The 21,752-nt window shown below is 39.2% G+C and overlaps 1 protein-coding gene across 1 annotated transcript; it reads left to right on the plus strand.

The window, feature by feature from the left end:
* Positions 1-6,146: 6,146 nt before the first annotated feature.
* LOC135476236 (carbonic anhydrase 7-like) lies at positions 6,147-21,163 on the plus strand. The gene is made up of 8 exons (XM_064756183.1): positions 6,147-6,275; positions 15,098-15,121; positions 15,366-15,542; positions 15,981-16,129; positions 17,680-17,769; positions 18,053-18,119; positions 18,668-18,825; positions 19,834-21,163. The coding sequence occupies exons 1-8, from the start codon at positions 6,221-6,223 to the stop codon at positions 20,047-20,049; spliced, it is 936 nt and encodes a 311-aa protein (XP_064612253.1). The 5' UTR covers positions 6,147-6,220; the 3' UTR covers positions 20,050-21,163.
* Positions 21,164-21,752: the final 589 nt, after the last annotated feature.

Consider the following 21,752-nt stretch of genomic DNA (forward strand, 5'->3'; position numbering starts at 1 on the left):
GCCATATTTCAAAGCTGGGAAGTCTTGAAAAGGCCTTTTAAAATTAAGAACTGGCGTTTTGTCAAAGCTTTATTCTCATTAACTAAATATACTGGTAGATCTTACAGTGTAAATGAAATATTTCAACATTTGCAAACTCAAACGTTACAAAAATTAGCGAATACCCCTTACATTTAAACAATTTACAACATCATTATAAAAGACCACATCTTATAGCAGTGACGACATTGTGGTAGTTGGTAAAAGGTCACATGCCTATATTTTGGTCTTTCATTCAGCGAATCCTATCATCGCTGTTTTAATATAATTAAAGACGTACAGCATAGAGTAACAACAGAGCAGCGACGGCAATGTGGTAGATGGCAAATGGTCACATGTAACCGGTGAAATACGGCCTCTGGTCAGTTTACCTGTCAGGGTTTTATTCTAACTGTTCATGTAAACGCCTTTGTATAATTGAAAGTTCGTCAAAATATCCTTTTTCAGTTTCAAATTGATTTTCTTGAACTGCAATGAGAAGTTGGGGACTATGCAGATATGAATGGTCTTATTTGGCTTTATTTTTCCAAATCATCCAGCTAGACTTAAATAAAATGATAGCTTGTCCATGCAATTCGTCATACTTCTGCCATTTGATTAACACACAACAAATGTTGAGAGGCAACATGTTTGTGTACGAGTGCCGGTTTTTTTGTCTTTGAATATGTTTGCTTGTCTCTCGACAGTCGGAATATGTTTGCTTATCTCTCGACAGTCGGAATATGTTTGCTTGTCTCTCGACAGTCGGAATATGTTTGCATGTCCCTCGACAGTAGGCATGTTTGCTTGCACATGAGTACTTATGGACTGAAGAAAAAAGAAATTATCTTTTTTGCTTACACACACATATATATACATATATTTCTTTTTTCTTTAGTCCATAAGTACTCATACAGCCCATAAGACAAGAAGGTTCAAGTATATGTAAACTGGCTGTATGACAGATTGGGTTTTAAAAAATAAAAATGCACGCATACTCGATGAACATTTGTATATTAACGCCTGAAAACCTATATAATATATATATATATATTGTCTATTCAGCAATTGGACTAATCGCGGGACTCCAATTAACGCGAGATATTACGAGGTTTTGAGGAACAATTTTACACTTGACTATATTCACCACAATGCTTCATACCCTAGTGACTACTTTAAACCCTAAGTATGCATTCATATTGAAGTGGGGATATATCAAAATACAAATGGGCGCCAAACTACCGGAAACAAGATTTGAACATACAGCCCATAAGACAAGAAGGTTCAAGTATATGTAAACTGGCTGTATGACAGATTGGGTTTTAAAAAATAAAAATGCACGCATACTCGATGAACATTTGTATATTAATGCCTGAAAACCTAATATATATATATATATATATATATATATATATATATATATATATATATATATATAATAATTACTTAGAAATTAACTGCATGTATATGAGCAGCATTTCTTCACGTTAAAAAGTACAGCTGCCCCATATGAAATTCCCACCCACCGGCCGAGTATTCCTATATAGCATGGAACTAGTGCTGAAAGAATTCGTTCAGTTCGCTTAAATGCTTATATATTCATATTTTTTCGAAGTAGCTTCGAAAATGAAATACTCTGATCCATTCATTATTGGAATCCGGCAAAATTCTTGTATATTTGTACTTTTGGTACTTGTGGTACTATAGCTCCCGCTCTGTCCGCTAATTATAGGTGACCGGATCAAGGCAATATTGTGACATCAACGTGACGTCCAATCTTGTGTCCTTGCTTTGGTCTTTTATGCAGGCAGCACTCCTAAAACGTTTTTGGCGTTAGGTTTGTCGGGCTACAAAAAACGCCCAGTGTCGTACAGAAATAAATGCTCTAGACGGTCATCCGTGGGTTGTCAGTGTCCCCATAAATGAGGAATTTCACTGTTAGTTGATGTACTGCGCACTAACACTTCCTTAAATTACTGGCGCTTCATGTGTGTACACATTCAATAGGATTCCATTTTTATGATAAACTTCTTTAGAACTTAACCGCAATGGAATTAATTATCGCCAGCCTTTTGTCTCGCGTAAGAGGAACATATTACGGATTATATATGTAGGTGTTTGGGTTATTGACATATACACGGATGAATCACTTCGTCACAGTCGAGCGATCACTATTGCATTACTGTCTGCACGTGCCTTTTTGTTTAGCGACGAATACGTAACATAGTAGAAAGAAAACACGAAATGGCTCGGAAACTTCAAACTAGCGGACCATGTATTGCAGTTTCATACACGATAAAGTTCGGGTAATATAGGATTTGTCTTATGGTCGTTATCATCGGTAAATTGTGCTGCGTTACTAAACAAAAATAAAATATTCATAAAAATATTATTGGCATTCTGGATGTACTGCATTCGCAATACCTGCCACCTATCGGCTTCTCCTGCCAGAATGGTACATATCGCTATATCAGAGTCAAACATGCAGAACAAATGTAGCCATACTTTTGTCGAAAGTGGACGAAATTTGATGGCCACTTGTCATGGTGAAGCCACATACAAAGTTTCAATTTAATGATTTTGAAGGTCAAAATTCAAAACCGGTCAAAAATTAACGGGCCATGTCTTGACGAAAACTGATTAAAACTCGGAGTTAACCTGTAACTTGCCCAGGTTAAGTCGTGTGCAAAGTTCAAATCCAAATACAATGAGCAAGTTCACACATCTGCGTGAAGTCTGACAAGCGAAGGGGCTATTTTACGTCGTACCTAAGAATATTTCAATTGCATGCCGGCGGCCAGCATTATGGTGAGAGGTCTTGGGAAACCCATGATCATCAACAGGTTGCTGGAAGACCTCCCCACCCACGTGCCATCGGAGAGGAAGACTGCAAAAGCTGAAAATGAAACTCACAGCGACCACATTGATGATAGGCTCCTGGGATTTAGACTAATACCTAGTGTACATACTCATTACGAACCAGACAAAACGGACGACGCGGTGTACTAGTAATTCTGAACACCGCCAATAACTTGATCAACTTACAATACGTGATCAACTACACTTGTGTGGCCGATTAATGTTCCGTGTAAGAACGGCTGTGGTGATGCCAAACCGCAGGTTCCACAGGTCAACCTTGTCTAGTGGTAGCAGTGCTGTAAAGCGCGCGCAAAATGTTGGTGTTCCCCATTTCAATTTTTCAATGGCATTATAGTCGTTCAAATTCAGGAGGTAAGTACGGATGAAAGCAAATCTGACTTCATATATGTTGTTGGGTTCAGAACTGACATCTGCAATTTCATGTTCGATCAAATCTTCAGCATTATCTTGTTCCATACTATTGGCGGTTAGGTGAAAAAGTTCTGCATGTTTTCATCAGATCCATTGAGTTATGTTGGTAAGATTGAACAAAACGGGATTGAATTAACATATATTCATGTTCTGTGCATTCAAAGGGTTATTTTGATTGGTTGTTTTTTGTGCTGTGTAAAACTGACCAGACGTAAACAGGTCTGCACATTTTCTGATATCACACATGCATACCCTCAACACCTATTTATACCTATCAATTCACGTAGTCTGCTGGTGTGTAGTGCCTCCTTTTTTCCAGACTTCTCGTTTTCTAGGACTTGTTATTGTACTATTTCAAGGACACTTCTAACCGAATGTAAGTTGATGAAATGGAAATACCATTATCAAGCTTTGTGCGAGTTTTGCGTTCTCAAGGGATGTCGAATGTAAGACAAAGTTTATTTTGCACCTTAATTGTTTAATACAGGGTATAATTAACGGCATCGAATTGTCCAAAACTTCGTTTCTATTATGGCAAGATTTAGTGAAGTAATTGCGTTTCGGTGGGTAATCGTAATGTTTTACAATATTTCTCCTTCAGTTCTGAGAAAGGCTTGGCTGACTGGTTTGTTGCCGTCATGAAATATTTTGAAGTTTTGACAAATCGACCCATATTTTGAACGAAGGCAAACGGACGTATTGCATTTTGGCATCGCAACGATATGGTTGGAAAAGTTAAGCCATAATACCTTATTCACATTTTAGCAATGTAGATGTTCCATCTATAGTCAGTACTTTGGACACTCCGGTGTCGTACACTAGTAAGGCTGAGCGCCGTCGTATACGCTAAAGATTCCTTTTTTTGTAGTGTTGCATATTCAAAAATCGCGCATATTGGAAGAAAAATAAAATCAAAAACGCCGCCATGTTATAAATTTTAACTATTCTAACCAGTCAGATTTATCATGGTACATTCCATAGCCACGTAAGAATTCCGAAATAATAGCTTATTTATAGAGTTATCAAGCACGTCAGAAAGCAAATATTTCGCCGTTTTGATCGGTTTCCACCCTTCCGAAAGAATAAGGTTATATTGTTTGTCTTGTTTGTTACCCCCATAAAGCCAGATTGCAGTTTTGAATGAATGTTTGAGGTTTAACGTCGTATTTAACAATTTTTCAGTCATGTGACGTAGTTATTTGTGTGTAGATCTTTCTTGTGGCAGAGCTAGTCCTTGCCGCCAAAGTGCTGTCCCCACTGAAGTATCATGCCGAAGACACCAGACATGACACCAGTCATATTATACTGACACTGGGCAAACCAGTTCTGTTTCCGTTGCTCTAACCTCTGTGCTGAGCGTCGTAAGGCAGCAACAAGTAGCATTTTTAAAGCCTTTAGTATATATATTAAATAGAACCTGGCACACGTGTGGCAAAAGTATACGGCCTATAAAACCTATGCTATATCATTACAGGCTTTTAGACATCCTAATATGCATGTTTTAATTCCTGTGTAAACTGATCTTTCCTTAAATAAATTGATTCAAACTCCATGTTTCAGATGTAACAAAATCCCTCATAAAATGCGCAGAATTTGCTGAATTGGTTTAGGTTTACAATACTTTCACACATGGACTCATCCGTTGTCAAGGTTTACAATGTTTTCACTCATGGACTCTTCCGTTTGTCAAGGTTTACAATACTTTCGTACATGGACTCTTTCGTTGTTTGTCCCCATTTAGCACTTGGACTGGTATGCGCACTCAAAAGTATACAATCCGTTTTATACAATTACTAAATATTCAGTCTAAGGTTACTTATTCCGGCTTGGCCTTTGAATTTTGACATTGAACCAGTGCTAGAATAGTACAAAATGACATGGTTCACCACCGAGAAAAGTGTCTGTCCATAGCACAATACGAATGTGGCAGACTTCTGTGCATTGACTCGCCGTTAACTTCGTGGTATAAGGCTGAAAATGCATCGCAGCAGATCTGTTGATGGATGGCAAACAAGTCAGATCGCGCCGATCAGATATTGGCGAGCTATTTCTGCACGGACTGCATGTGTAACACCCGGATGTTGACTGGTTTCTGCCCATGTTACGATTTATCACAACTTCACGAAAGTTTAAAATTTTTTTTCTCTGTTTTGAAATAGGTAAAGGTTGAGTTGATTTTCTTACACAATTTCTTACACCGTTGTTATATGTATATTTCGCGGCACATTGATATATTTTTTTTCTTTCTACTCCAGTTGTGATGACCATTCAGGCCAGAGATCTCTCTCCCCTTTTCTCCCCCCTCCACCCCTCTTCTCCCCACTCCTCCCCTCATCCACCATGACATCGCATATAGAAGCCTATCCTAGGGTTATCTAAACATCACCCTTTATACACAAGCTGCATGTCTGCATGCTAACAGTCGAATACATGTTTCACTACATGTGCAGCTGTCTAGCTTGCAACCTTCTGAAAGCACATATATGCAATTTAAACAGATGCGCATGCAGAGTTTTGTATATTTACACTGCTCGGAATTCTGCTGGGGTTCCCCCCCACCCACCCTCCCGTGGTTTTGTAACCCTTTCTACATTACACAAGTTCTGCCGTTTGGTCACCGACATAGAACATTTAACCCGCTTAAGTAACGGTGAAATTTTTGAGCTTTGTCCGAAGAAGACATAACGCCGTTTCAGTAGACTGCCTCCATTCTAGTGTCGAATTGTTTACCACGACGTAGCTCTCCGGTTGTCTGTATACCTGGTCCCTGGCTGAATGCCGCCTTGAAGTCACGTGAGGAGGTGAGGGAGATTCCCTGGGCCATTGCAAGGTATTTAAAGGGAGAGTTAGCCAGTGATTACGATTCCTACCTGACCCCACGCAGCCGTTATACTGCCTGCCTGCAAGAGCTATGGAGTGGACACTAACTGTTCTAGCTTTAGCCTTTGTTGGTGCATTAGGCGCAGGTAAGCCCTTTCAATATTCAGTCCAAAAGGCGAATATCGCTTTTTTTCTCATTCATTATCTTAATTTTAATTCAAAATTTATAGCATCTTGCTAAAAGTAACTGGAGGATTTATTCAAAACAACCCGCATTACTTCGTAGAACGTCGCCCGAATTATTTCGTAGAAAATCTCACAAGTGTCTGAACTTTCCTTTTCCCTTTTTTAACGTTTCCACATTGTCGGTGTATAGTCTCTATGCATAGGGAGTTCTTCGCTCAATTCTCAGCTGTTCATCGTCATTGTGAAGGAATCGATGCCAAATCATCACGCGACCTAATCGGCACCATAAACTCGAAAACTTCTTTGGTTATAGTACCCGTCTTTGATCGGTGTCCCCGAAAGTTTTTAAGATCCATAAATTACCTAAATCGGTAGGCTACTACATAAACTTTTTTGCTTAAGTTAACAAAAAAAATAATACAAAAAAAAAACTTCTTCAAACCACGGGCCCAGTGCATATAGCTTTGATTGGCAGGTCAATGAGTTACACGCAGCGTGGTCAAGGCCAACACCTTTTGCTGCCCTGCATGGGCGTTGTCCGGATTGTTGACGTGGTTTTAAAGTCACTTCGTACCTAATTTTTTTTCAACTCCTCCCCGTCCCCCAGTATGATTTTATGGTGCGTTCTTATGACATCCTGTTGGTAAAATCTTACACGGTAACTTGCCATGTCCTATATTTAGGAGTCATCGATTGTTGAGGGCAATTTTATCTTTGGGAAAATGGGGCCGATTCCACAAAGTCACGATCGCGAAGCTTAGTTTTGGGCTTTAGAAAATAATATTTAGCCCATAGTATCAATGTTTTCTTAAAACAAATGTCGGAATTTCAACCTACAGTACCAAAAACTAAGCACAGTGAAAAGTTGTGAAAGGGTCCATTGAATTTGCATGCTTTAATGTGTAAATAAGAGTTTTTGGACACTTATTTTTGATTGAATATGTATAGCTTGTTTTGTCAGGTAAGTCTGAATTGGTCCGTTAATAAGCGAGAACGGGTGACCGGCTTGGCTAGGGCATGAAACAAATAAGATATCATCTAATTTTATTTTCATGGTCCGTTTCCTTGCAAGCCGGTGGAGGTGGTTCAGCACAGGCAGGGGAGGGGGGGGGTTTGGCTTGGTTAGTGGTGGAGAGGGCGCCGATCCAGATATCGGCTAATGCAGTGGTCAGTGGGTTTGGTCAAGCACCGTTACTTTCTCTTACCCAGTAGGTCAATGTCAACTCCTCCCTCGTCGTCATATGACTGAAAAATTGTTGAGTACGACGTTAAACCCCAAGCACTCACTCAACTCCTCCCTCCACAATACCCCCTCCCTCTTCCCAACAACCCGACCACCAATCGCAATGTCATTCTGCCCTCCGGAACGTTCTCTGCGCATTTGACTGTAGACATTTCAAACCCATAAAACGTATTTATGGTTGTTTGTAAGTGAATACACGTACCTTCCTGTTTGCGATGAAGCGGAACTTAAATGAGTTGTTTACGACACTCAATCCTGAGTGTTCACGCAAGATGAAATTCATACCCTAGATGTACAGATTGGTTTTGTAGTTTTCTGACGGGTATAGAAAACAATATGCTCCACTTTAACCCACAGTGAATATAACATAATAAATTACTTTCAATTTGCTCTTGTCCTAGATAAAATGGCAGTTCAAAGATCTGTTTTCGTATATTTCCAAGACAAGGTTAAACGCTTAGGGGCTTATTGAAGGTTTTCTCACGAAAAGTGTGTACAATTCTACCCCGTTGTCAGGTGAAGGTCGTGTGCGAATATACACATCAAATAGCGACTCTTTCAAACATAGAAAGCGTCGCTCCACACACCTACTGGTGTGTTTACCTCCCAAGAATAAGGCAGGACTTCATTGATACGCAGCTTATAGAAATATAGCTCAACCCCTTAGATTGCCGTTGAATGGTCGAAAATTCAGGTGATCTGCGAAAAGTGAGATAAGTGCAGCATGGACTTTTTTTTTTTTTTTTTTTTTTTTTTTTAGAGTAGACCTGAACACCTTTTGTCTTTGTGCATTTTGTGTAACCCATATCGCCGAACTCTCAAATGCTGCGCGGATTCTAGATTTCAGTACGAAACGAGGTTCAGCGGTATCAATCCTAAAAATAACCCAAAGTAAGCCAAAGCAAGATAAACATGAACAGAGATTTACTGTAATAATGAATGGTCTATTTTCACCGTATAATTTGGTAGTTTTGGGTACCGCGTTTTTTTCTACTTTTGGAATTGCGAAGAAAAGCTGTCAATTTGGCTTAATAGCCTTCTTATATCAAACAGTCCGGGCTCATTCCGGTTTTCTCCCGCCATAATGCTGGACCCTGTCGTATAAGTGGAATATTTCTGAGTAGCCTAAATAAACGTATCAAACAAATGCAGGACATTCGCTTTTCTGTGACTTCCTAGAGTGACATTTTAAAGTTGGCTTGTGACCAAATACAGGACAAATCATTTACGGATTTAAGCAGTCGTTAAGATCGACTGATTCCAGCTTTAACTCATGTTTCCGTGTGGAGTCGTAACACAGTTATGTCACAAGATTTTGGATCGGAAATTCCTTCTTCTAGTTTAGGATGTGAGTCATCTGCCTGGTGAAGGGCAGTGGTTTCATTCGGACTCATAGCGGTTTTCTTTACGCATAGATGTAAGTTTTTGCTACAGTCTTGAACGCCAGTCCAGTAAGTACTTTGAAGTTTGCTTTCACTGCATCTTATTACGGCGAACGTTGTTTTGTCAATTTTGGCAAACTGCAAAAAAAGTACAGGATCTTGACGGTAAGGATAATCTATAGCTTCAGATGAGCTTCTGTGTTCTAAGCACAAAACATGGTATATAGTATCGCTAGTTTATGATCATAGCAAATATCATACCTTTACACGTATACTCCACAATTACGTTTCAAGATCACACATTTATATAGGCGGCATACAGTAAAACAGGATGAGCTGTATTATTTACATATTTATCATATAAATAGTAGCCGAATGATTGTTTCAAATGAATCTGTTATCATATTTGGGGGGGGGGGGGTATAGCAGGGTTCTTCACAACCTTCTGAGCATATACCAGGGCGTTCCGTCATGACTTGTATTGCCTCTGACATAAATGTGGTTTGTCTCACGTTCATTTCAGTAATGAAATGTTGAAAAATTAGCTTTTTGGGGCTCTTTTTCAAAATTTACAGGAACGCGACTGTCCCGAGCTTGCATGGCAATTATAATTCACCTAATATTAGATATTCCACATGCATAGGCTTTAGAGTGTTACATTAAAAGCATTACAGTGCATTAAAAAAGTACATGTATTTTTGCCGCATGTCGTGGTTTCCCCCTAGGTTCTGCCCGGTTTCCTCCCACCATAATGGTGGTTGCCGTCGTATAAGTGAAATATTCTTGTATGCAGTAAAATACCAATCAGTGAAAGAAGTAAATCAACAAGAACCTCGCAGACTTTAGCTGAGTATTGCTATGCTTTCTCTCAATAGCAAATTCTGCTGCCCTGTGGCTCTTGTGCGCTGCCCTGTGGCTCTTGGCCCTAATTTTCGCTAAGACTGTCCATTTCGATACACTGTTGCGTTGGCGCTGGTGCTGTCCTGCTCTGCACCGCGGCTTGCCGTGTTGTCATGCGGCTCTGCTCCGCAGTGCTGCCGCGCGGCTCTGGAGCTCTATTTTTAGTCACACTAAAAGGCTGTTGCGGTGTACAGACGATGGCAAGGACATGGCCATGTTATCTATTTCTGATGTTCAAATTAACCACGGGTGATTGAATATGCACAAGCAAGACGAACATCTTACTTGTTATGAATTTGGTTTTGTGCGGCGGTTTTCTTCATGACCAACCAAGCAAATCGTGGGGCGTTTCTCTCTGTCTACCACTTCGGAGTTTCACCACTTCGGAGTTTCACCACTTCGGAACAGAAAATTCATATTTTGTTTACTAATTCAGCGATTTGACACTAAGCACTCGGTACCAAGTCAATTTTTTTTTTTTTTTTTTTTTTTTTTGGGGGGGGGGGGGTGTTTTTTTGGGGTTTTTTTATAGTTCGGTATAAAGATTTTTCTAACACTACATTTGTTTTCATCACTGGTCAGTTACTATAGCGAGTTCCTGATAAAAGGTCTTTCTGCAGATGGTCATTGGTTTCCACCATGCTTAATGCTGGCCAACGTCGTAAAAGTGAAATATTTTTGAGTTTACTAAATGAATAAATAAATATACACTGTAGTGAGTCCTTAGTTTTGGGCTATAGTGTATTTTCTTGTTGATAAAAGGCTCTCTCTTGTGGCTGGCTATAAATTAAAAGCCAACTGCATAGTTTAACTAGAATTAAGGTTTAAAATTGTGATGGCGAACTATGGCGAATGTATACAGGTTTTACAGTTTGCCATTCCAGTGAAGTAGTTCGGCTAGAAGTTGTTGGATTTTAACACCGGTCTAGGTCGAGTATGTGGGGGCAATGAAAAGGTATAAGCAACGCATATGAATGGACTCAAAAGTAACTCGGTATTGTAAGGAGAATTTCTTGGCATAAAGGTGTATACAATCATTACGGTGGGATATGCCCGAACACGGGGTACTGTATACTGAAGTTTGAGGTCAGTGTGTTGTGAAGACGAGTAATCAATCAGAATATGTCTGCAGCTGAATTAATAATGAACTCTGAATTGTGGGACAAGTTTCTGTTCGCTGAAAATATTTGCGAGTATTCAGATGTCTGCCCCTCAGTGGAGAACCTTTTTCAGAATGCTCAGTTTGGTATTTATGTTCATAACCCAATACTAATTGTAAAGAAAGGGTTATAAAGTGCAACTCCTGAAGAAAGCAGAGTAAATATATAACTACAGACAACTGCTTAACTGTTATCAAGCACACACTCGTCGCTTTTCTTATATAGCAAGCATAAACTGGGATATTCGCCATATTGGATTTATACAGAGATACTGATGACGTCAAGTGGACCGCTTTCTCTATAGTGAAACTTGACGAGGGTAATATTTTATGACCCCCCTCATGCACCGTGTTTATTGCTCGATTACTGCCTAAGGGCAATGGATTTTTACCTTTGCAATGAAAAAGACGCGCAGTTTACTTTATCCCACACATTGTCGAATCGGTAAATATCCCGAAGACCATCCATACTCATTCAATCCTATGCCGCATCTAATGTTGCAATATTTACATTAACCATTGCCGTATTTTCTTTCCGTATCAGTGTTTTCGATTTGTTTTTTCCCTGTGAATTGCAGTATTTTTGATCTACACTCTATTGCTGTATTTTCTCTCAAAATTGCATATTATTGATTTTGAGATTTTGAGTGGGCAGCAAGTGTCTCTAGGGGAATTGCTAGGGGGCGTGTTATTTGCTGCTAATTAAGCATTTACAGGAACCGAACGAAACCCTAAATGAGATAAATTGACAAGAGACTGTACTGCTCTCGTTTTATTCTCTATGCTGTGCGTCTTCAATTATACTGAAATCCTTTTACTTCATGACCACCCACATATCCACCCCTCCTTATTTTTCGAATCTCGTACACCGTCGAATGATTGTTTACTGGATTTCTGAAAAGATGCCTTAGTAACAATTGCTTGAGAATGTACTATGAGTCAGCCGAAAGTACGTCACGAGCTCAAATTCCTAGCAACAATTTGCGCCTTTAACCAGTAATGTTATCTACAAGACTGACGTGTGATTAACAAAGACTGTGACCTTGTATATTTGGGTCTAGTGGGTCATCGTTTGTTGTGTATACATGTTATCAAAGCAGCATTTCTATGTCCGGAAAATAGGTGACTCGATGGTCTATTAAGCTTGCTTTAACGTTGACAAAATAAGATAACCATCACCTGAAATTCGGCACTCGATACAAAACTATACCATGTATAGGCTTAATCTCTGTAGAAAAAGCTCTGACGCACAAAATTCTACAGGTGCCATTGCCTGACCGTGTCGAGTATATCATCAGGTTTTGTATTTCTTCTTATCCATTTTAAGGCCACACGATGCACGGGCTAACCTTGTAACACTGTAGGGGGTGTGACGTTAAAGAAACGTTCTCCATAAGACGAGTATCGTTAACTTTAAACGTCCAAGAATTTCTTTCAAATTACACGCTTATTGTATCATGTCAAGGTTACACAGGATATGGTTGACCGATTTCAAGGTGGAGCTTTAACATGGATTGTTTTTCGCCAAAGTAAATTAAATTAAGCCCAGTGTGTTTTTGGACCAAATGTTCCGTTTTAACATTGAATAAAAAAAACTTTTTTCTCTATGTATTTTGTCAAAAAGCCGAGCCTTTTAACATATGAATTCTTTTAATATCTGTTGTTAGGAAAAGTAACTTAAAATGATTGTGGGAGTATATTTTAAAGTGTATATGTCGGTCAAAAAAAGGTTTTGATTTGACTATGCGGTCGCTCTCCTGTCATCTGGAAAAACCTAGTAAGTCAAATTTTGGTGAAAAATGAGTTAGGCCCACAACTGGACTTGCTATGTTTTTCTCTTTCATTTCATCCAGGTAAAGTGTGTGAAAGTCCCTCCTGTTGGGAATTTTTGATCTTGAAGAACCTAGTAAGTCAATATCATGCGGAAAAATACCACATAGTCATCTGGGAAAACCTAGTAATTCGTCTTGCTAGGTTTTTTCAGATCAATGTACGACTACATGTCACTTACTAGGTTCTACAAGATCAAAAGCTCTCAACAGGAATCGCTTTCACACTCTTTACCTGGATCAATTGAAAGGGAAAAACATAGCAAGTCAAATTATTTCTCATATGAGTTAAACCAATCACATTACCTAATTCTGGTCATGTGATCACAACAAATTGGACAACTTTTTTAAAGACAATTCAGTCAGGATGTTCTCACGTTTTCTGTACCCATTATCGAGAAGACCACGATGGTGCTGTTGATAAGGAAAACACCAGTATATTTACTGTAGATATGCAAAAGGTTATCCTCCTTCCCAAAATGACCATCAAAGAACATTTCTTTGTTAGCAGATTAGTTGTCTTCAATGAGACATTTGCATCAGTAAAAGAAGACGGTGACTTTGTTATTTTGTGGCATGAGGCTATCAGGGGTAGATTAGGAGTTGACATTGCCTCCACGTATATAAAGTGTTTGTGCCTTTGTGAGACAGATTTTGTGATATTCTGGGCAGACAACTGCACGGGACAAAACAAAAACTGGGTCCCTTACACGGTGTTGTGTTGGTGTGTCAATCAACCCTGGGGCCCACAAAGTATCACAATGAAGTATTTTGAAAGGGGACACACTTTTATGCGTGCAGACAGCGTCCATGGCTGCATTGGAAGGAAAATGAAGAAATGTCCCGAGATTTGTAATTTCCAGGACTTCGTAGATTTGTGTGACAAATCGGGAACTAAGATCAAGCCAATCACAATGCAATACCATGACTTTTATGAATTTGAGGACGGTCACGGTAATAGAAAGTCCAAGAACGTAACGCTACCTCATCTCAGCTCCATATCAGTGGCAGAATTTCGTAAAGGTTCACGCGCAATGTGGTTTAAGGAGGGTTTTGAAGGAGACTACATGTACCAGGAAGTTGACTTTCTTAAACCCAAGTTCAGACTGGACTTTACACCACCAACACAGAATGAACCAAGAGGAATTCCTAGCGTGAAACGCCAGAATATTCTGAAACTGGCCGATTCATTCCCCGCTGCTAAGAGGAAATTCTGGCAGGAAATTCCAGTAAATGACAACAATGATGACCTTGTTGAACACTTTGGGTGATTCCTAAATATGTAATCAAGCTGCAGTTGCTGCTATTCCTCGAAAATGTCTCAGACTGGTAGATTTATTTACCACGGCTAAATTCTGGCTGGAAATCACAGCAAATCATGATCTTGTTGATTAGTTAAAACACTTGTTTTATGTATTCAAACTACACTTGGTGTTATTTCTCTGATAATTGTTCATGTGTTAGGCAATAAAGTGAAGTTATCACGCTGCTGTTGACATACTAGGCTTTTGTTGATAAAATGTTTTAGTTGAAGGATTGGTTAGATCAGGTAAAACATAGTAAGTCATTTTGTAACCAAATTAAACCAGTAACAATAATATACCTATGTGAGCTGAAAAGGCATCTAATTGTCTTGATCTAAAATGCCGAAATAAAATTTATTTCATATTTTGCAGCTTAATCCTGAAACAAAACACGTTTCCTTTGTTTCCTCCAATTTGCATTCAACTGACTAACTAGGTTTTTCCAGATTACAGGAGCGCTGTGAGTCCAGCTCATGCTGGCTTCCTCTCCGGCTGTACGTGGGAAGGCTCGTCAGCAACCTGTGGATGGCCGTGGGTTTCCCTTGGGCGCTGCCCGGTTTCCACCTACCATAATGCTGACCGCCGTCGTATAAGTGAAATATTCTTGAGTACGGCGTAATACACCAATCAAATAAATACTAGATTTGACTATTATATGAAGTTCAGGCTCAAACGAAAATTGAGCATCTTGTGTGGTATTAAACTGAGTGTAGAAAAAGTGTGAACACGTGACCGTGGTAGGTTTAATTTTCTAAATCATCTGACGCACTGACCCACTAGATTTACCTCCAGTCGAAAGAGCGCTACACTTTTAAAGGGAGTTAACTGTTAGTTTAGGACCCCGGGAAATGTCTTTCAAGGTGTCGCGGGTCAAAATGTACTTTTGCAAACGTGAACAAATTCATCTCTCTGGAATAAAATTCGCTGCAAGCCTATTAATCTGTAATTTTCATTTTTTTTTTCAGAATGGAAATATGAGGGTGAACAAGGTGAGTACACAGACGATTTCAATTATCAACTTCATTTTGATGAATATATGTAGAGGAATGCCTAGAATATTAAAGCTTGTGGGTGCCGGATGAAGGATACTAACGACAATTTATCGAAATATATCCCACTCTTGCTTTGCTAGACCTTGCCCTATATTTTCCATACCTACAAGAAGGGGCCATAATGCGTTTTGCAACCACCTCGCGCAGCATCTGATTCTCCTTTTTGTTTGCTTTCTAAAAGGTCCCAACGCATGGAAAGACATTCAGAGCAACTGTGGCGGCCGCGCTCAGTCTCCTGTCAACATCGACACTTCCAACCTGATCTTTGACGAGTTCCTTGCTTCAGATCCCTTCATATTCCACGGCTATGACAGCGCTGATAATCTGGGCATAACCATGTCTAACAGTGGACATTCAGGTAGGGAAATTACCCGGTAACGTTTGGAACTTTTATTTCCTCAATAGGGAACCAGAAGGAACTATAGATTTACACTTCGCCTGACTGTCCACGCGTCTGTGAATTCTGCAGTCTGTCACTCCTTCAGACTAGTTTCCAGGACGTTTTTCAAAACGGTGTACGGGCCCGTGGCCAAGAGTTTGGCATGCTTGCGCTGTATAGGTCAGACCAGCAGAATGGTCGTGGGTTTCTCTCGTGCTCTGCCTGGTTTCCTCAGACCATAATCCTGGTCACCGTTGTATAAGTGAAATATTCTTGTACAGCGTAAAACATCAAATATCAAGACAAAAAAAATCGAAATTTGAATCCTGGAGAACAATTTTTGTACTTATATTTGTAGTTTTTGTCAGTGTGTTTGTAGTTTTTATGTGTAGTTTTTATAATTGTTATATATTTCAGTCCAGCTTACGTTCACCGGTGAGCAACGTTTTCTAACCGGAGGTAATCTACCAGGCATCTACAACCTTCTGCAGATTCACTTCCACTGGGGAAGCTCTAGCAATCAGGGGTCTGAGCACGCCTTAAATGGCAAATTCTTCCCAATGGAGGTAAGATTTTCCATTTATTCAGCAAAAAATGATCTTAAATTTAACAGTTATCTGAGTGATGCCGTAATGTTTTGTTTTTTTTTTTTGTTTTTACATCAAATTATTCTGTTAAATATAACCCACATATTCTATTAATTCAGCCTAACGACTCTATTAGGTCAACAGGATATTGAATATAACATAATATCGTGTTTTAAAGAAGAAAACCCCAAAACATGACACTATAGGCTAAAAAGAGCACATTTTTTTTCTATCTGGTGCCTGCTGCATAATTTTGCTATTTTTCCTCGCCATACAAGCCTGAAAACGGCAAAGTTGGCATAAATCGCTGAGTCCATCGCGCCCTCCATCTTTAACACTCTGTAATATATGCTGAGGTGTGTTACCTCTCAGCCAATGACAGTCGTTAAAACTACCGGCTTGTTGTGTAAACTCGGGACCTACGTCCAACATTCCGGTTTACCGATCGTCAAGCGGAAAACGAACTGTATTGTTCGCTACCTTCTGGGAAGAAGAGTTCTACCAAAAATGTATGAACTGCACTTCGGCGGTTTCCGACGGCAATTCTACGAAATACAGAAAGACTTCAGGACTAGTTCTTTGGCAAAATGGAGTCGCCCACAGCGGATTTTGGCGCTGACTTTATTTAGAAATAAAGAACGTGTGGTACATATTAGAATTTTTGTTATAACATGCACCTGCGAGTAAAATCAGTCTTTTCAATGATATTTGAATGATATTTAAATTTTCTTCTCCTTTATTAACAGAATGCATTCTAGCATCACTCAGACAACATACTTTCTGTTAAAATGAACAGATTATTTTTTCGAATGTATACTCCTTAATTCTTCACTTCTAAGGTGTGTTATCATGGCCCTGTCCACCTGTCTAAAGCTATTGACCGAAAATTATAATTAGGGACGCATTTAAAATTACCCATAGACATGTAAATCCGTAATTACACAAATCTGCATACCAGACATTGGAACAGGATCTTTTCATTCTGTTTTCCTCATTCTCATGGGAGGAGGAGGGGGTCATTCATCTGTGTAACGGACAAATGATATAGTTCAAATTCTTTCAGATTAAAAGTTTTGATTTTCATTGCGAAATGAGTTAGCCATGTCTGATTTTGTGAACACGATGAATCTGTTAATCAACAATTGCGCTGGCATTTACTGTAATACAAAGTGATTATCAAGATAATGCGTTGCATATTGCAGAAAGCGACGTTTTAATTCCCCAAAACGTTTTTGACAGATATACGTTGTAATATGGATTATTGCGCAAACATTTTGTACTTAACCAGGTGGAGTCTTAATGGTGAGCTCGGAAGCTCTCTTAATTTCGAGTTCACCACTGGAAAAATACCACTCGTGAACTCGTACAAGTAATCGGAACGATAGATTTCGTGACTTTCACCTTGGCAAGTTTAATGCAATGGTTAATAACATGAAAAGGTAACAAAGCTGTTTGTCTAAAATCTTTTGATCCTGTTTTGACGTTTTGAATTTGTTACTGTCAAACTATACTACACCTTACATTTGCAGATGCACGTGGTTCATACCCATAGCAAGTACAACGTCTCTGAGGCTTTGGAGGCGCCCAATGGGCTAGCCGTCCTTGGTTTCTTCTTTGAGGTGAGCTTTGCCGTAACTGTAACGCCGCTTGTTGACGCCCACTGTCTTTGTTTGGTGCTGCAGCGTTACAGTTTTTGTTACGTACAGCTAATCCTACTCTCACAAACATGATTAAAAACTAGATCAGTTCTTAAATGATTTCCTATATTTCCTCAAAAATAGAAGTTCTGATAAACTCAAGGCTGAGTGGCCGTATTGGTCAGAAAGTCGTTCAAAGATTCAATCAAAAGGACCATTACTATTTGTTCCATCTCAGTTTTGTGCATTTTTTGTTTTCTTTCAGATAAGCGATTATGACAACGCTGCAATGGAACGGCTTCTGGACCATTTTAACTATGTGATATATAAAGGTAAGGTTTAAACACTTTATCCTGCAGTATTAGTAGACGGTTTCGCAAGGACAGTGTGTTCAATTCATGCCGTCTTTTGACGGATTATATAGATTAAATTATGTCACCTTTCGTCACGTGTACATTGGGGCAGCATGTTGGGACGGTGATTGGACGCCTACCCTCAGACCATTTGGTTTGTTGTGAAAGAAAGTGTTGCTTGGATTTGTTGAAGACAAGTGAATGTGGCAAAGGGTAAATACGCTTGTGCGTGTGAGACGTGTGTTTGTCATCAGCACAGCATTTGAAGTGTCTGTTCGCCAAGACTCATTTAGGGAAGCCTGAGTAAAGTGAAGTCGTGTGTGTGTGAGAGATAAAGTAATAAAAAACATGTTGACACAAGTGTAACAATTTAGCTGATTTTTCGACCCGTCAGGCCTGCATTTTGTTCTATAGTAAACACCTGATCTTAGTAATGCTATATCATTCATTCATGAGCCGTTATGGATTTTCACAGATTGTCGGCGTCTTTGACTATCAAAACACAATCGAATATATTTTGGTTACAGGAGGAAAGATTGAGTTGAAGCCGTTTCCGATTGCCTCTTTGATGGTAGAGGACGTTTGGAACTTTTACCGGTATCAAGGAAGTTTAACAACGCCCGGTTGTTACCAAAGCGTTATCTGGACAGTCTTCAACCAACCAATCATGATTTCTGAGAGACAGGTAAATTCCAGAAACTGACGTCTTGTTGAACGTCTTGGGATTGCACGTTCTATATCAAGAAGTACATTCAGTACATGCGTTATTCCTGAAATTGCAAAACGCCACAGCAAGGTATAGGATTATCTACCCCATAGGAAGTATTGACGGATGGCAATTTTACTAATAAAATTAGGCGTCTCTTTTTATATGTGCTCTTGCCAGGATACGGTTGCGGTACTACACTAAAAAAAATTAATCTGTTAATTTCAACAGAAAATGTCTTGAGTGATGGAAGTATGCATGCTGTTGTTATAACACAGTATTGTCATATTCAACATAATATCCTGTTAGTCTAGAATCGCTGTTAAATTAATAGAATATTTTATTTTGGGGTTATATTCAACAGAATAACCCGTTGCAATAACCAAATACATTATAACATCACTGAAAGCATTCTTTCTGATGAAATTAAGGGTGCAGAAGTGGCGTTAAACCATAATCATTCGTGTTAAGCAGGCAGTTTTGGTACTGCCTCATTTTCCAAACATTCTAAAGCCAACACTGACATAGCCACATGGCATACTTGAGACATCCTATTTGCGATTGAATCATTTTGCGATACTCTTCTAAACCGTGGATATTTGGCGTGGATTGTTGTTCCGTTGGCTGAGCCTTTCTTGCTGAGGGACTAATAGCTTTTAGGGGCCTTAAGACTTAGATTGTTTAAACATTGTTCGCTGCCCTATTGTCTTTGGGGTTGCATGTTCAAATCTGGCTCTCGCGGTCTTGGCTGCGGCTTTAAGTTAAGATGGTTGTTCTTTACCTGGCGATGGTTGGCGGTGCACTCGGTTTTCCTCCAACCAAAAACCTGACCGTTGTCCTACAGGCTAAATATTTTTGATCTGTGTAAAACACGCACCAATCAAATAGATGTTGCCACAGTTGCACAGCTAGCGCTTTGGTGTCCAGAGATCTGGTAAGTGTTGATGTTGCAATCGTCTCAGTTTTATTCCCGTGCTTTACATTCAGATGGAAAAATTCAGAATGCTACAAGAGTACGAACCTGGTTCAGGGAAAGTGGATTATATGTCCGACAACTTCCGACCTCTACAGAAACTAAACGGGAGGCCACTCTACACGACGGACTACAGTCAGGACAGATGGGGCTCAGTTTCTGGTGCAAGTGCGTTCACAATTTCCTGGACCACTGCTCTTCTTGTATACGGGATTTACACGTTTCTGTGATGCGAGGAAATTGTCTGAAGAGAATGGTTTATATTCTAGCCTAGTAAAACGTCATACTTCTGTGATTGAAGGACAACGATGACAAAATCGATGGCTTTGTTATCCGCAAGTTAACTTCCTATGTCACTGTTTGGCCGGATGTGTGGTATCCCATGATGCTGTTGGATGTTCCGTCGAATTTCCGTTCACGTGTATCCTGTCAACGATTGAAGAATTTTCCCTACAATAGTCAGTTCTTTTCAAGAATGTCTCCACTTCTGACAGACTGTCTCTTTCGCAGACTTACAAAACGGAACAAACCATTCACGATTTGTAACCAGCGTGGACGGACATAGTGAAAATAGCACAATGATAGTTTAAGAAGTAGCCGCCAGAGATGTAGAATAGCTACAGGTAGTTTAGGTTTTAGTTTTCTAGAAACTTTTTGGTTGTCATACTTTACCAGTGCACACATTGACTGAAAAAAAAATTTTATCACGTAGATTGTAACACCAGGTCTCTATGATTGGCATAAAATCATAAAACAATATAACTGTCAAATAGTTTTAGCTTCCAAAAAAAGGAAAAAAGCTTTTTTTAGGCGGGGACATAAGGTTTTATATTTCACTTAATTTTGGAGTATTCTGTTATAGGACTTTTATCGTTCCTTGTTCCGAATTGCATTGTAATTAGCTCCCATCAAAAGAACGTGTAGAGCCTGTCTTTTCTGACGTTTTCGTCAGTTATGTTTTCCTAAACATACTCACATCTTGCAAACTGATTCGACGGGAAGAATGAAGGTCATAGGTTATATTGAGTATGTGATGCGCCTAATTGTGATACTATTATATAGATTGATTTTTATATTTTAAAATCCGAAAGGATCTAAATATCATAAAAAAATTATCATCCATATTTCAAACAGAATGACAATGAGAAAATAACAAAACAGTATAAAATGAAGAAATTTAATTAAAAATTAGCTGGGAGGCTTGTAACCCCTTTATTATCATCTGTAATATGATTTATTCATTAAATGTACCATTTAAGAGAACCCATGTTATCATGTGTAACTTTCAATTTCATTAAATACAGTATTTTTAATGTAATAAATAAGAATTAAAATTAATGAAAATTTGTTCTTTATTTTAAAGGCATTTAAGAATTGGACTAATGATAATCAGATGGTTTGTCAGGCACCAGACAAAGTCTGGTTAACTTCCGGATCTGTAGTTATATTTCAAAAAAAAAAAAAAAAAATTACCGCCTTTGTATGTGTGTAAAATGCTCGAGTAAGGCGTTGTTGAATACAAATACAGCAATAGATTTGATCGTGGCAGAGGGCTTAAGGTATTTGCCATTCTAGTACAACGCCAAATGCAGGCGTTGTGTGCCCAGTACCATTCTGGGGTTCGGAATTTCAAGATACCTCTCGGGGTCTTGCTTAACGAGCAACGGTACTCTTTTAGCAATGCTCTTTAAGCTGTACTCGTTCAACTGTACCCTTTCATGTTGTGTTGCATGAAGTTGACGGAGACCACTTATCTTCCAAACATGACATACGTCCAATGTCCAGGTCTCTCAAGTAATGAGAATTGGGGTAATGGTGGTTTTCTCTACGTTTCTTCTTCCCATAATCATAACAAGGGATAGCAACTCTTTTAAGATTCCATTTCTTGTTTTCGAAGTCGGGTGACCCGGGATCAAACCCGGATCGCGTTTTA

This window comes from Liolophura sinensis, chromosome 10 (genome assembly GCF_032854445.1).
Source record: "Liolophura sinensis isolate JHLJ2023 chromosome 10, CUHK_Ljap_v2, whole genome shotgun sequence".
NCBI lineage: Eukaryota > Metazoa > Mollusca > Polyplacophora > Chitonida > Chitonidae > Liolophura > Liolophura sinensis.